The sequence below is a fragment of the Arachis hypogaea genome, chromosome 1 (assembly GCF_003086295.3).
Source record: "Arachis hypogaea cultivar Tifrunner chromosome 1, arahy.Tifrunner.gnm2.J5K5, whole genome shotgun sequence".
Classification (NCBI taxonomy): Eukaryota; Viridiplantae; Streptophyta; class Magnoliopsida; order Fabales; family Fabaceae; genus Arachis; species Arachis hypogaea.
The window spans coordinates 103,337,481-103,354,897 of record NC_092036.1 but is presented as its reverse complement, the minus strand read 5'-3'; the positions used below and the strand labels follow the sequence as shown (position 1 = coordinate 103,354,897).

The 17,417-nt window shown below is 30.9% G+C and overlaps 1 protein-coding gene across 1 annotated transcript; it reads right to left on the bottom strand.

Annotated features, from left to right (window-relative positions):
- Nucleotides 1–11,283: 11,283 nt before the first annotated feature.
- Nucleotides 11,284–16,343, bottom strand: LOC112705587 (beta-glucosidase 46). Its single transcript, XM_025756461.3, has 12 exons — nucleotides 15,782–16,343; nucleotides 15,635–15,701; nucleotides 15,492–15,550; nucleotides 13,849–13,924; nucleotides 13,652–13,726; nucleotides 13,066–13,153; nucleotides 12,722–12,974; nucleotides 12,519–12,634; nucleotides 12,192–12,447; nucleotides 11,989–12,091; nucleotides 11,791–11,899; nucleotides 11,284–11,707 (listed from the first exon to the last, which is right to left on the bottom strand). The coding sequence occupies exons 1-12, from the start codon at nucleotides 15,965–15,967 to the stop codon at nucleotides 11,431–11,433; spliced, it is 1,665 nt and encodes a 554-aa protein (XP_025612246.1). The 5' UTR covers nucleotides 15,968–16,343; the 3' UTR covers nucleotides 11,284–11,430.
- Between the last annotated feature and the right edge of the window lie 1,074 nt (nucleotides 16,344–17,417).

Below are 17,417 nucleotides of genomic sequence, written 5' to 3'. Positions count from 1 at the left end.
GAATAGATACCCATTACAGATCATTACTCTTGAATAGAAATACTCACATAATCAAATATTTATTCCTGAAAAATATTTAAAAAAAGAACGGAGTAAGTTTTCCAACCCAGTGACTAGACAGTACTTCTATAATTCACATGAGACTATATAAACTTATTGTAAAAATAATTTTATTTAGAAAATAATAATTTATACGAATGAGTGAATCAATAAGGGAGTTCTTATAAAGAAATCAAATCAAATAGTCTACACTTGGGCGGCTCCACCTCTAAGGATAGCCCTTTCCTCTCGTGTGGCCTATACGTTAGGCAAGCAACGCCCCTGCTATTTGAGGTCTGAGCTAGATGCATCTATGTTAACGTCATAACCGCCGCTAACTACAGTTTTCTAATACGAGTCTCCCAAACCAATTCAAACATATAATTTCAAATATAACAAATTCTTCGGTCTTTCAAACACGAGGTATCAAATCAAATAATACTTTCTCATCCAAATCATATTCAATTATATTTTTTCAATTTTAAGGCATTTCAAATATATTTCACAATTTCAAAATAAGTGAATACCAACAAATACTTCAATATTTCAAAAATACATATTCGAGTAAAATCAAATACTTTAAAATAATATAAAACTTCTTCAAACATACATATAGTCTCATAAAAATATATAGTCTCATTTTCATATTAAAATGAGCTTAACAAGGATAAATATTTAGTTCTAATAAATCGATCATTCAAATTAATTTAAAATCTTTTGATAAAAATCTTTGTAAGTATAATTATAAATTCAGGCACCGTATATCAAAATAATTATAGCAAAACCAAATAATTATAAATGTAAAGCTTACTCACAACATGGTCCTAAGGGGCCAAAGAGGCCGAACTCGGGTGCCAAATTAAAAGGGTACGAAAGAGCACAGAACTTGAACTGGGACAGTGCAGCAACTTCAATTGCCACAACACCAGCCAAATGCTGTAGATTCAAATTGAATAAAAGACAAATACAAATATAATTCTGAAAATTCAAAGCAGAATATAGAGGCCAAAAATAAATCAGAATAAAAATAAGACAGAAAAATGAAATGACGACAGAGATAAGGTGAAAATAGAATAGATCAAGGGAAGAAGTTAGAACAGAATAGTGGCAAGACATTGTTGCTGGTAAGTTTGGAAGTTGTAGCATGTTTTTCAGCGACAGTAAGAGCTACACTGGTGAAGCAAAATAGCGGTAGCATTAGATCCTCTCCTCCGGCAGTGGCATTAGTAACTCCGATGAAAACACGGAGGTCAGGGGTCAGCCATGGTGGAGCAAGTTAGGGGATGAAGTAGCTCCAGGTGCACCAGCGGTGAGCTCCAGCGACGGCAACGGAAGAAACCTCCATCGTCACCTCCTCTCACGACGTCCACCCTCCTTCCCTCTATCTTGTAGCTCTTTCACCCTCTCTTCGTTCTCTGCGCTTTTCGCTGCAATGACAAGGTCTCCCTTCAATGGCGATTTTTTCGGCGGTGACGACGCCGTGCCTCCTCCCTCTCTTCGTCGCATCTTCTCTCTCAATGTCTCTCTTTCTAGTTTGTTCTTCATCCCTCCCTCTCCCTTTCGGGTTTGTGCTTGCCATTACCTCTTCTCTGATTTGAACCTCTCTCGCTCTCTCTCAATGTCAACAACGACAGTGGCTCAAGTCCTGCTGGCCCTCTTCCTTTTTTTTCTTCCTTTCTTTTCTTTATTCTTTCTTTCATTCACTCTCTTTCCTTCTCTTCTCTGATTTGGGGAGAGAGTGTTGGTAATTTAAAAAGTTAGGATTTGGTTTGAAAAAAAAGAGGAATAAGGGTATTGTAGGGATTTTACATTCTACCCTCCTTATAAAAATTTTTGCCCTCGAAAATTGATATAATCTACAAAACTTTACATGATTTTAGCACTTTACCAAACATGAGAAATGAGTATAACAAGGTGAAAAAGTTACAAGATAGGATCCTGATAAAACGATGTCATTGATATTTTCCTACTCTCGTTCCCTTGATAACTCAGATATACATAGCCCTCATCACGTCGTTCGTCAATCTTTTCTAAATACAATCTTGGTTCTGTAGTACATATTCTTGGTAGCAACCAGTCTTATGTCAAGTGTTTGAATTACAACTTTTCGAACTTCAGAATCGATTAGCTGTATCATAAAGAACTAACGTATCGCTTGCTATATCTGGAAATCGCACGTGACACTGAAACAATCACGAAATTGCTTAAAAGGATTCAAAACTTAGGCAGAAAAGAGAAAACATCACAGATAGTGTTCGCAAGAATTCAGGGAGATGCGTAGGATCGCAACTAAATAAGGATATACAAAAACAGTGAAGCATGCCAAAAAGAGAATCAATCACATCTTAGCAAGAAAATCCGGAATCAAGAAATTTTGATAGAACAATAAAAGAAAAGATAGTGTATAAAGTCAAAACAAGTTTATGTTGGATCAAAGAAGTACGAAGTTCACAAGAGATGGCTACTAAAATCAATGGTAATATTCACAAAGATTTAAAAGAATGATTAGGAACACAATCAAATAGGACATCCATCAACAATGGATAAAACTATGAGAGAATCATTAAAAACTAACATAAATGCTATCACGTCAAACAAATTCAAGTTGAAGCAAAAATAGAAGGTTTATAAATTGAAGATTAATAAAGGTTAGAGCAAAGTTTTTTTTTTCCCTCAAAAACCTTAGAGAATACCTCGGTGTACAACCATGCAAGGATATGTATAAACAAAAAGATAAAATCAATAACAGAGAAAACAAAGTAAAACATAAATTAAAAATATGACAACATGTTTCGGGATAGACAACTTAACAGTCATAAAAATAAAAAAACAGTAACTGCCACAAAATTAGTATGCTTCCTTTTTTTTTTTTGAAACCTTCAACTAAGTGCCTTTGAGATTATTATCATAACTTTGGATATTAAGTAATTATGCTAATAAAATTTAATATCTCCTAACTCTAAATAATAGATAGGTTATGTAAAATATGACAAGAAATGCAATGATTTCCTTGTTGTCCCTTATGCCAAAATTCACACATACATTCAACTCATTTTTGTCATTGTTAAAAAATAAAGTTAAATGATTCCCTATAATCATGCGGCTAGACTTAGTATGAAGTTACAAATAAATTCATATATAAAATAATGACAATAATAAAACTAAAATTTAAAGTACTAACAATTAACACACTAAGATCAATTATAATAACTACTTTTTTTTTAATCTAAATCTCCAACTATGAATTTGCTTTTAACATAATTAAAATACCTAGCAAAAGAATTTTAAAAATTTAGTATGAGATCAAATTTCTTGTAAAGATAAAACACCAAAAAAAAGTTATCTTCATAAATAATTAATAGAACTTAAAGCCACGAACTAAAGAAAAATTCAAATATATATGTATATATCCTTGATTTTTTTTATAAATAAATAGGTAACACACATGCAAATATAACTGTAGTTACAGAAAAAGGTTGGCTATCTTTTATGTGAAAAGGAGAACAACAACTATAAATTATAAGTTGCCAATTATAAACCAGTCATTTTACATACACTAATACACATATTTTATATAGACAAATATCTACATCTATATATGCAGTAGTTTTTAACTGATATTAATGATTCTTAAAAAGTTAATATGCATAAGAATAAATATAATGAAAATTGGAGCATATAATCATCAATGGTTGGAGGAAGATATGGAACCCTTGTAAAAGAAATTTTTCAAAAGAAAAAAAAACTTAAAGTAATAGTAATGTTTTATGTATACATTACACTTTGATAAAAGGCAAAATATCAAATGCTAAAATACTTTTAACAACTTCGCAAACAATCAAGAAATATAATAATTAAATACTTAAATAAGTGTAGAGTAAAAAAATTGAGCTTCCATAATCGTAACATTGAGGTTAATGATTAAGATGCAAGGGAAAGAAATATTCAAGTAAATACTCAATAATACTAATAATAAAATTAGCAATAACTTTGTTACAAGAGAATAGACATTTCAAACTATTAGTCTTTCAATAAAAAAATTTAACTTGTTGAAAAATTTACCAAAATAGTCTTTATATATTATGATTATTCTAATAAAATCTTAAATTATTTTAATATTGATTTCCACTTATAATTTTAAAAGCAACAAGGTTCACAAAAATTTGATATTTATTACATTAAAATAAATAATATATTTTCAATTCTACTGAAAATTTAATTTAAAGTATTATTGTATAACTCAAGTAAGTACATAATTTTACTTACATTATTTTATTCCACGAACCCAACTAAATATAAATCATGAAACATTAGGTCTAGTTTAGAAATCAGATAATTTTAAAACTAGAGTTATTAAGAGGTACATAATAAGAAAGTATGATTTATACTAATTAGTTGAATATAATAAGAAAAAAAATTCTTATAGATAATTTATTTTGCTTTAAGAAATTAGATATCTAGTCTTTTTATCAAAAACCGTCAACAATTCTTTCCGATCTCTAAAATATAAAATCCAAATATCACAAAGACACTATAAATCAAGAAAACTAATCTCCCTAAATCTCTGAGAATAAGAATAATAATTGAGAATAAGAAAATTTTCAGAAAAACAAGGATTAAGAAAATTTTCAGGTTTCAGATTATAGTCAAAAGAAAAATTCATCTTATAATCACCAACCAAAAGGCAAGCGTTCACAATCTTTCTCTCAATTGATCAAGCAGGAAATAGTTCCGTGACAAAAAGTCATGTTCAGCAACAAAGAATCATAGCGAAAACAGATCATCAAATTAGAAAAACACAACTAAACTTCTAGATCGAAAAAGACTTACGATCCAGCTAACTGATCACCCAAATAATTCACTACACTTAAGCAAAGAAAATCAACAATCAAACAAACAACAATAACACTCTATTCATATGTTTCATCACATAATCCTTCTTGAGCAACTAAATAGCAGTTTTCAAAATTATTGATTTGAAAAAAAAATCAAAAGCTAATCAAAATTATGTTAACTTCAAAAATCATCAACATAAGAAGAAAAATCTCAATATCACTGATCAAATCCAGAACAAAATATCTTCATCAGAAACTCAGCAAATTTATGCAATCCACAAATCCAAATATAATTCTATAAGGAAATCAGATGGTAATTCACAGCAAACATAAATTGAATCTTCTAAGTAATTCATGAACTATTGACATTAAGAATCATAGAGAATAACCCAAAGACAAAGAATATTAAAGCACACATTCACAAAATCAGAGAAAATTAGAACTAGTTAGGAGAGAAATCACGAACCGCAATCAAAACTGAAACCATTGAAAAAACACATTCGAGAAAATCTTCCAAATGATATATTAAAATTGGGTACAAAAGGACAAGAGTAGTAAGAAGCGGCAGAGGACACATGATCCTATCATAGGACAACAATGACATAGAAGACAAAGAGGACATTCTTATAGGCCTTTGATAGTGTCACAATTTGTACAAATAGGCGCGCTTTTATTTATACAATTGTGATCTTATCATAGGACACTTGCTCCATATTACACAGATTAAACCTAAGCTCTGATACCACCTTGTCACAGCCCAAAATGAGCCATGACTGACGTTCAGGAAAATAGTTCCTCATCAAGCCTAACTTATTCGAATATAAGATAAATAAGAAGGTTACACATATTTTTTTATAAATTTACAATTTTTTTGAATGAATAATTACATATTTTTAACAAAAATAAAATAAATAAATAAGGATGGATCCTGCCTGTGATATATGGAGCAAATGACGCCTAAAAACTCAACAAGGAATAGATACCCATTGCAGATCATTACTCTTGAATAGAAATACTCAGATAATCAAATATTTATTCCTGAAAAATATAAAAAAAACAGAGTGAGTTTTGTAACCCAGTGACTAGACAGTATATTTATAATTCACATGAGACCATATAAACATTATTATAAAAATAGTTTTATTTAGAAAATAATAATTTATATGAATAATTGAATCAATAAGGGAGTTCTCATACAGAAATCAAATCAAACAGTCTACACTTGGGCGGCTCCACCTCTAAGGGTAGCCCTTTCCTCTTGTGTGTCCGTACGGAATAACAGATCCAACGTGTGGCCTACACGTTAGGCTAGTAACACCCCTGCTAGCTGAGGTCTGAGCCAGATGCATTTAGGTTAACGTCATAACCACCACTAACAATGGTTTTCTAATCCGAGCCTCCCAAACCAATTCAAACATAAATTTTTATAACAATTTCTTCGGTCTTTCAAACACGAGGTATCAAATCAAATCAAATAATACTTTCTCATCCAAATCATATTCAATTATATTTTCTCAATCTTAAGGCATTTCAAATATATTTCACAATTTCAAAATAAGTGAATACCAACAAATACTTCAATGTTTCAAAAATACATATTCGAGTAAAATCAAATGCTTTAAAATAATATAAAACTTCTTCAAACATACATATAGTCTCATGTGCATATTAAAATGAGCTTAACAAGGATAAATATTTAGTTCTAATATATCAATCATTCAAATTAATTTAAAATCTTTTGATAAAAATATTTGTAAGTATAATTATAAATTCAGGCATCGTATATCAAAATAATTATAGCAAAGTCAAATAATTATAAATGTAAATCCTACTCATAACATGGTCCTAAGGGACTGAAGCGGTCGAACTCGGGTGCCAAATTAAAAGGATATGAAAGAGCGCAGAACTTGAACTGGGACAGTGCAGCAAATTCAATTCCGACGATAGCAACAATGGCCACAACACCAACCAAATGCAGTAGATTTAAATCGAATAAAAGACAAATACAAATATAGTTATGAAAATCCAAAACAGAATAGAGGCAAAAAATAAATCAAAATAAGAGCAAGACAGAGAAACAAAATGACGGCAGAGATAAGGTGAAAATAGAATAGATCAAGGGAAGAAGCTAGACTAGAACAATGGCAAAACAGTGTTGCCGACAAGTTTGGAAGTTGTAGCATATTTTTCAGCAACAGTAAAAGCTATACTGGTGAAGCAAAACAGCGGTGGCATTAGATCTTCTGCTCTGACAGTGGCATCAGTAACTCCGACAGAAACAGGGAGGCTAGGGGTCAGCCACGGTGGAGCAAGTTAGGGGATGAAGTAGCTCCAGGTGCACCAGCGGTGAGCTCCAGCGACGGCAACGGCAGAAACCTCCATCATCTCTTCCTCTCACGACTGCCACCCTCCTTCCCTCTATCTTGTAGCTCTCTCACCCTCTCTTCATTCTCTGCGCTTTTCGCTGCAACGACAAGGTCTCCCTCCAACGGCGATTTCTTCAGCGGCGACAACGCCGCGCCTCTTCCCTCTCCTCGTCGTGCCTTTTCTCTCAATGTCTCTCTTTCTAGTTCGTTCTTCATCCCTCCCTCTCTCTTTCGGGTTTGTGCTTGCCATTACCTCTTCTCTGATTTGAACCTTGTTGAGTTAAGAAACTAAATTAATTATTGATGACAAACATTATTTTTGGCAAAATAAATAATTAGAGTTGTTTAATTAATAAATATACATTGCTAATTATTTATGTTATGTTGCAGGCCATAATTCAAGTTAAGCAGCCCAAATGGTATGAAAATAATATAGCAAGGCTGATGGGTAAATAAACTAGCACAGCCCAAAAGAAACAAAGCCAAAGGATCCAATAGGCCAAACGAGTTGCTTAATAAAAACCGGATCCAAGCCCGTATCCATCCCACAAAGCTTCTCTTGTAAGATTGAATTCTTCACTCCTCCAAAGTAAGCAACGTTCCTCTCCTCTCAAATCAAGTCAAATCATGGCATCAGAAAAGTAAGAAAGAGAAAGAGAGAAAAAGGTTCCTCCCTAAGCTAGTAACCAAAGAAGCAAGAGAGAGAGAGTTAAAGCTTGAAGCACAGAAGCTAAAATAGAAATTCCAAGCTAAATCAAGCTTAAGAAAGGTAATCCATCTCATCTTGTATGCATCAGATCTTCATCCTTTCTTCCCAACTCTCTGCTCTATCCAAAAAATGGCATTCAAAGGAAAAGTTGATCTCTGTTCTTCACTGCTACAAATCCACGGTCACAAGAGATTCTTGAGGACCAAGTTGCATCTATATGGTTCAGATTTGGTTGACCATTGGAAGACATTTTCGGTTACTCCTTCATGGCTTTCGGTCAAGTTGGAAAAGTCAGAAGCAAAGGTCCTACTTTGATGTTTGAGAAGAAAAAGTGAGCTTGGGGGTTGGAAAAGCTCAGTGCTCAAGGAGCTGACCTAGGAAGATAAACCCATCAACATGCTAGGAGATAAAAGAGGTTTGTTGTTCATTCAGAAACCAAGGAGAAAAAAAACCAGAGTGTGAGAACAGTGTTCTGTTAGGAAGTTCATCTACTTGGATAATGCTTTCTTTCAAAGAAGCATTCGGCCAATACTGAAGAACTCAAGTTGAGGTTTGTGAATCTGGTTTTGCACATAGCAAAGAGGCTGCTGATGAAGTCAATCTCCTTCATGTTTTACTGATTGTAATGTACTTTTCTAAGCTTATCTTTCTGTAATTTCTTGAGAGAAAAGGCAGTGTGAGAAAGCTTGAGAAAAAACTATGAGTGGAAAAAGGCTGAGAGATACACTTGAGAGAAAAGTCTAGAGTTGTTTTCTGATTTCTTTAGGTATGATTGTGTCTTGTATCTTGTACCTGTAAGGTATCCCTTTCTTAGTTGGGTTAGCACTAAGAGGTATATTATGTATTAGCATAGCCAATGTCAAGTTAGGTTAGAACTTGAGTGTGAAAGGATTGGGTCAATCCTGTGTTATTGGTGTATGTAATACTGTTAACTATAGTGAAATTCTTCCATAGTTGTGGAGGAGACTGGATGTAGGTTGCATAGCACAAGGCAACCGAACCAGGATACTTGCTGGTGTTAGTTTTTCTCTTCTCTGCTGTGTTCTGTTTTCTGATTTTCATGAGACAAAAACAAATTGTCTCATAAATTTTCGCTACTCAGTTCGAACAGAATCAGAATTGCAAAGTTATTTTAAAAGGGTAATAACATCAAAAATCAAAGGAAGGCATAGATTCAACCCCCTTCTCTAAGCCTACCACAACCTTCAAACCTCTCTCGCTCTCTCTCGATGTCAACAACGACAGTGGCTCCAGCCTTGCTACCCTTCTTCCTTTTTTTCTTCCTTTCTTCTATTCCTTCTTTCTCTCGGTCACTCTCTTTACTTCTCTTCTCTGATTTGGGGGGAGAGTGTGGTAATTTAAGAAGTTTGGGTTTGGTTTGGAAAAAAAGAGGAATAAAAGTATTATAGGAATTTTACATTATTAATTTGACAAACCAAAATATTTCATGAGATATTCTTTCATTACAATTAAAATAAATTTTTTTAAAATTAAGAAACTTTCTCTCTCATTCTTCTTCTTTATCTTTCTCTTTTCTCTTTCATTCTTTATTTCTTTTTACTTTTATGTGCTACAGAAAAATAAAATTAATAAAATAATATAAATCAAATAAATTCATAAAATTATAAAAAATACATTAAATTTATAATTAAATATAATTAAAAATAATCACACAATATTATTCACATAAAAAATATTATTATTAATATTATTATTATTATGTATATTTTTTTTAATTTTTTATTTAATTTTAAATTTTTATTATTTATCTTTTTAAACGATATTTTTATTTTTCTTTTTTTAAATATTTATTAAATATAATTTATAAAAAATACTAATGTTATTATTAATAATTAGATCAAGATTCAATTGTTTAAAAAAAATTAATTTGGGTTAATTTTATAACTATCAATATAAATTTTTTTATTCTAATATCTAATTATATTTTATATATATAAAGAGAAAAAATATTATTTTTAAATAATAAGTGTAAAAATTAATTATTTTTATTTATGTAATAGATTTAACACCTAATCAAATATAAAAGTATATACATTAAATTTTTTTATAATGAATGTTAAAATTAATTATTAGTTAAAAATTAAACCCTTTTATATAAAAATAATAACTAAAAAATTTATTATATAATTTTTTAATCTATAGAGATCCTGTTCTTCTTTAGTTGACGGAGACTTTTTGTCTCCCTGCGACGTTTTTGTAAAAGTAGTTTAATTCTATAAATCTTCTATGTTATAATATATAATGTCATGACAAAGATAACATAATTTTAAGAGAAATGCTCCCGTAAAGACGCTTAAAACGTCTTTTTGTAAAGATGCTTATATTTCATATTATTATTGGACGTATTAATGAACCGATTATTTTAAATTTTTTAACAAATTAAATTATAACCGATTTTTTTGTAACAATAACAATAAACTCATTTTTTTAGAGATTTAATTGTATTTTTAAATTTTAGGAATTTAAATGTCCACAAAACAAAAAATCAGGGATATATTTGTCTTTTTATCAAAAAGTTTAAAGATATTCGATTTAGATTGTGTAATTCGATCGGATCAAATCGGATCTAATAATTATAATGCAAACAATTGGGTTTATTATTATTCCTATAATAAACTATTTTGTTCTGATTTATTAAAAAATAAATTATTAATCAGTTTAATAAAAATGTCTAATAATAACATGACACATATAAACGTCTTAAAAAAAATATTTTTAGTGTCTTTATTAAAGTGGTCTTTAATTTTAAAAGATTCATATTGTTATTACAAACAAAAACACTAATTATCTTCTAATTCCATCCAAACTATTGATTAATAATATTTAAGAGATAATACTCAATTTGGTCCCTGAATTTACACGCGAGTCTCAATTTAGTCTCTGAAGTTTCAATTGCCTCTATTTAGTCCCCAAACTTTGTGAATACAACTCATATTAGTCCTTGAAACAATTTTCAACGTACAAAGGTTAACGGAACACTATCGTGACAGCCGGATACCACACTAAACTTTGTAAAATGATGTCGTTTTGGTTTTGGCACTCAAATAATCTAAAAACAACATCCTAAATGGTGTTTATTAAAATTTTACCTAACAAAATAAGTAATATGATGCCGTTTTTGAGCTATTTAAATGTCAAAACCAAAACTGCATCATTTTACAAGTTTTAACGTGACATGTGATAGTCTACAACAGCGTTCTATTAACATTTTTATACTAAAATTGGTCTCAGGACTAATATGAGACACGTTTATAAACTTCGGGGACTAAATAGAGACAATTGAAACCTCAGGGACTAAATTGAGACTCGCGTGTAAGTTCAAGGACCAAATTGAGTATTATCTCAATATTTAACGAGGAGTTTATGCCTGAAGAGATGATAGTGCGAGAAGGCCTTTGACACAGGAGCATTTTTCATCAATGAGACAAATAAATTAATCCAAGTGTAAAATGTTTTCATTCTAGGCACTGGTCTCACGGTTCAAGCTTGGTCTAATAATCTTTATATTTGACTGGAATTCTTTATCTTTGTGATCACCATCATATGATCCAGGCACAATGCTCTGGGTTTTATGATTTGCAATGAAATTCTTGTACCAAGTTGCAGATGATCTTGGAGTCCTTTTCAGTGTCTCATAATCAACATGGTATAGTCCAAATCTCACTGACTGTCCATATTTCCATTCGAAGTTGTCTAGCAAAGACCATGCAAAGTAACCTCTAACATCTGCTCCTTCCCTGCTCACATGATACACCAACAAATTCAACACTTAGACACATTTCAATTTGAATTTTAATGCATTATATTGTATAGTCTATACCTTATTGCTGCAGCTAGATTTTCCAAGTGACCTGACATGTAGTTTATTCTGGTAATATCGCTTTTATAATCTTCCTCCAGGGGATTTGAATCATAGGAATAGCCATAGCCTATAAAACATTGGCTAGTTAGAAATGAGAAAATAATGCTTGGAGATTTAATGAAAGGGCTTGCCTAATGAGGTTAATTTTGATGTTACCATTTTCTGTAATGAACATTGGAGTGTTGTTGTATCTGTCTTTAAGATAGATAAGAGTGTTCTTCATGCCTTGTGGGTAAACAACCAGCCATTCAAATGGAGTCTGCATTAGCAATAGAAGCCTCATAAGTTAGAACCACCTTGTCCTTGGTCAATAATGGTCATGCAAGTTTTTAGATGAGATTGAGGTTTGAGGTGCTTACAAGCTCTCCAAGTGGGACACCATTTCTCTCTGCTGTTTGCTGATATAAACCTTCTGTTCTGGAGGTTCTGGGCTGTTCTTGGCATGCCGGCGATGAGCAGTCTCGGACATAGTAACTTGAGTAGTGATTGATGCCAATGAAATCCACTCCTCTCTTGAGTTTTTCTTTCTCAGTGCTTGAAAATTTTGGTAAGATGGGTCCTAGAATCTTTTCCATCTCTCTTGGGTACTTTCCCAATATAACCGGGTCTAAAATCCTGCATTATATATTTATAATGTAGTTTAGTTTAGTCTATATATACATTCTAGCAACTTAAGGAAATTCTACCAATTTATGGTGAATGCTTGAGCTCTTTTTGTTGCTAATTGATCTGCTGTGGAATTGCTGAAAGGCTCAAACCAGTCAATATGCACGACAATGCCAATTTTCCCCCCTTGCTTACTCTGGATTAGACATTGATAACAACAAAGAAAGTAATGTAAGAATTTATTTAACAAACTATTCTTGTTCTGAATGTGGGATCAAATTACCTGGTATTTGGTTCTGTAAATATCAACAGCAGCAGCATGTGACAGTATGATATTATGGGCTGCAAGAAAAGGTTCCTTCTCTGAATCTCCATCAGTGCAATTCCCAAAAGGAGCAGAACAACGACATGGTGGGTATATTCCACTACGGTAACTAAATGGGATCTCAAGATTTGGTTCATTGAAAGTAATCCAGTACTTCACTCTATCTCCAAATGATTTAAAACATATGTCCGCAAACATCTGAAAATCTTCCCTGGCATTATTGTCTCAAACATAAGCATGGCATTTGTGTTAAGTATTAACAACTAATTAATGAGTCCTATGCAAGGGAATTAGTTGGTTACTGTGACTGGGAACTTAGCCAACTGCCATATCTGTCCTCAAGCTCTTGAGGGAAGTCAAAGTGAGACAATGTTACAAAGGGTTGGATACCTGCGAGTCAACAAATAATTTAGTCAAACATATCAAATTATCTAACAATTTGTAACTATTATTTTCGCAAACAATACTGCATCGGAATAATAACGTTATCAGGTAGTGTTTGGTGGAGAGACAGAAACAGGAAGACTGAGACGGGAAGACTAAGACTGAGAGACAGAGACTAAAAGATAGTATTTTATTTGGTACAAAATAGGAGACAGAAATTGAAATAAGAACGAAACTCTAATTTAATTTGCACAAAGGGTAAAATTGAAATTAATTAATTGAAATAAGGGTATTTTAGATATAAAATTTTATTAAAGTTTCAGTCTCCATCTCTAAAAATTTTAGTCCCTTGTGTTCTTACTTTTTGGAAATTCTAAAATACTAAAATTTTAGAGATAGAGACCGAAATTTTAGTACATCAACAAACATGATACTGAGTCTTAATCTCTTAATCTTTGTCTCAGTACCTCGAAGCAAAAGCTAGTTACCGAATTGAAATAAAACCTTTGAGTAGCAATGCATCTATAAGTCTGTTGTAGTAGTTGATACCCGCCAAGTTGATTTTTCCAAATCTACCTTCTGCTCATCACAGTCATTGAAAATTCCGCTTCTCAATTATTAACGCACTATAAGTAATTAAAATAATTTATTAACGCTCTATAAGTTTATTATTATTTTTTTCCCTCAAGTTAAAAGCATACTTGGTAGAATTCTTGCCCATGAAATTGAAAACCGGTAACTGTTGACTCCGATAGCTTCCATTAGATTTATATCTTCCTGTTTCCATCGCAAATTCCACATACTCAATACAAGTATAATCAATTGCTTGATTTTTATTTTATTTTTGGTATCCGAAAGTATGTTATTATATACACTTGATAGTACACAGTTATTAAATTTTAATCAAACGCTAATTTAATAAACTGGTCATGTAACTAAAACTTTCTTTTCAGAGACTAAGACTAAATTAGTGCTAAATTATGATAATCGATCAGGGGAAACAGTGCGCATGCTTTTGTCGGGTAAAAGTAGGTGCCTATCTTTTTCAATTATGCTACACATTTCAACGTTTAAGAAATATAGTAATCATGCAATGTTTAAAACAAGAAGAAATGATTACCTACCCCCTGATATTTTTTTCATGAATAATGTCATATCATCAGTACATATTATTATTTTTTTTAGTATTTGATTAATAATAATTTATGCCAATATTTACAAAATTTTATATATAAAAACTTATATAATTTATACTTATATTTATTAAAATTTATACATATATATTAATATAATTTATACCTATATTTTTCAAAATTTACACAAATAAATTAATAATTTTATTTGTTAAAAATAATTTAGTATTTATATTAGTTAAATAATAACAAAAATATTAAAAATTACTTGTCCCAAGAGTTTTTGTTTTATTTATCCTAACACCCTGTACAGAAATTGTTAAATAATCTAAAAGAGAGGAATCTCCTAACTTTACAACGCAGAAAGCATATATATAGTTTACGTAGAAGTATAAATACAAACTAATTAATTTTTATTTTTGTGAGCACATGGAAGATAAAAGAAAGTAAAAAAGTATTGTTCTTAAAAATAACCGGAAAATATTGTTACTTCTTTAGAAAATAATGAGAACTAATTGTGCAATACACTAATACTTTTATATTTTTATTGGTTTTTGTACACATACACTTAAATACTTATACACCCATAAATGATCAACTCACATTATATAAAGTCTATACATATACATAATAAATTGAAAGAAAAAAATATATACTAATAAATTATCATGTTTAAAAGAATTTCTTTAAATGTTGACTTTGAATATATATGAATTCTACAGTATTTATAAGTTGGTATTTAATTTTTGTCTAATTTATTTTTTTAATAAATTTTAAATTTTTTAAAATGATTTATTTTTATACTTTATAAATAAAATATTAATCTTTAATTTTTTTTAGCAATTTATACATACACAACTTTTTAAGCTATATAATAAGAGAAAGTATGAGAAGCTAATGGAATACTTGTATAATGTGTACAATAGAGATTTATAAAGTATTAGAGATATAATCATTAATGTTACTTTTTTTGATCAGTTAAAATTTTTGGAATGAGTGGTATCATGACATGATATTAGAACATTATATCTGAAAAGTCAAAAATTCGATTTTTGGTGAATTCCAAAATCATTTTATAACTCAATAACACTCAATAATCTATTTATCTCGCTAGCGGAATCCATATAATAATCACCGTATTTGGCAGTAAATAAAGATAAGTAGACTTATTAAGAAAAACAATGATAGAAGTAAAGCTTAAAAAGATTTACCAGATAGCGATGGTACTGATCAACTGCAACATCACCATTGCTTCCATCAACAATATTACCTGCAATAATTATATTGGTATCCTTAATCCCCTCAACCAAGATGATTACATTAGAGAGAGTGTTATTGTTGGATTATTATTGACCTGGTTTGTGAGAGAAGACATCCCAGTTGCTGATTCCTTTGCCATCACTCAAGTAAGCACCTTCGTACTACCAACAATACTCACAATTAATCACACACTGAAAAAAAAAATTCTTAAAAGAGGTATAAGACTCGGTAAATTAAAAACCTGGTAGGAAGAGGAAGCAGTGCCAAAGAGAAAGTTGCTTGGAAAAGATGGAGACGGATCTAAGTGTTTTGAGATTGCTTCTATGGGAGTGATGGAGCCACATAACAGTGATAATGTGAAGCATAAGAAGAGGAGTATCTGTATCTTCACAGACATAGCTCTCTCAATTGTGGAAAACACCACCATTATTGGATCCTCCACCTTATTAGTTTCTTCTGCAGCTCTTATTATTAGCTTGCAAGCTTAATGCCTTGAATGACAAACTAATTAAGTTGACGATTGCTAATTATATTTAGAGCAAATAATAGATGTGCTGTTAGTTGAAAAATGCTCACAGCTTACAATCTGAAAGCGACGGAAGAGCGAACTAGTTCGTATATAACGTACACGATAAAAATGCCGTATCATTTCGTATTTACACGTTAATTTCCTACAATGGTAACTCTTTTTTTTGGGTTAGTAATTGTCGTATTATCTTGTTTCAATGATTTTGCAAAGTTTTCAGAGAGTTGTTCATTTTTTTTTCTTTGGTAGAGAAATTATTTTTTGATTTTAGAGTTACAGGATTAATTATATAATCAATAAACAAATAGTTGTTGTACTGAAAAATGAGGGGGAAAAATTGCCACGTAGTATTTGGATAAGGATCAGAAAAGTTAATTAATTGATGGAGAGAACGGGACCCTATAGAATTCTGCTAAATGCGAGAATGTATTGTTATACCCACGAAAAAAAAAAAAAAAGGAAACAGAAGTGCATAGTCACGTGGGTGGCACATGTCCCCACTTAAACCCCTTCCCTCCTCATTCTCTCGAGCCTTCCCTGATCCCCCCTCTCTCTTTTATTTTCATTTCCTTCATACAAATCAAAACCAAACCCTCTCTTTTCCTTCATCTCCTCTTCTATTTCATCTTTTTCATTTCAAAATCTTCATCCAACCACAACACACCAGATTTCATTTTACCCTTTTATTTTATCTCTATTTTAATATATCATCTATATTCAAAGTAAATTTTTATTTTTCACAACCCCAAATCAAGAAGCTCATACTAATGAGTGAAGGAAGCATTCAAATTTGAGTTCCAATTATTATTGAGGCTTCAAGGTAACTTTTTGACTCAATAATTAGCCATATTCCCAATTTTTGTCATCTATATATTTATGGGTATGTATAAATCCGAATTAGGGTTATTAGGGTTAGAAAATTTGGGGCTTTTGTCAAGGTGAGTAAGATTATGTTAATTGACAATATTAGTAGCTCACAAATATCATTATTGTCATATTTCTAGAGTTGTAGAATTATTGGACATCATTTGGTAGCTCGTTGACGCGCTCAGAGTTGCTTCCGGTTCTTTTGAATCAAGTTGTGAGTGGATATTATATCTATAATTGTTTTTAAATATATTATTATCAATATCTATGTTGAATCATTAATTTTGGAGTTTGAAAATATTTTATTATTGTGATTTCTGAATTTTTGAAAATAAATATTGATTTGTGAAACTTACAATTTTATAAAAATACACACGAGATGATATTTATATATTTTGTAAAGTATAAATGTTTTCTTATTTGACCTTATTTAAATTTTAATTAAATTTTAGTATGCAATCCTATATATATTGATTTGTTATGG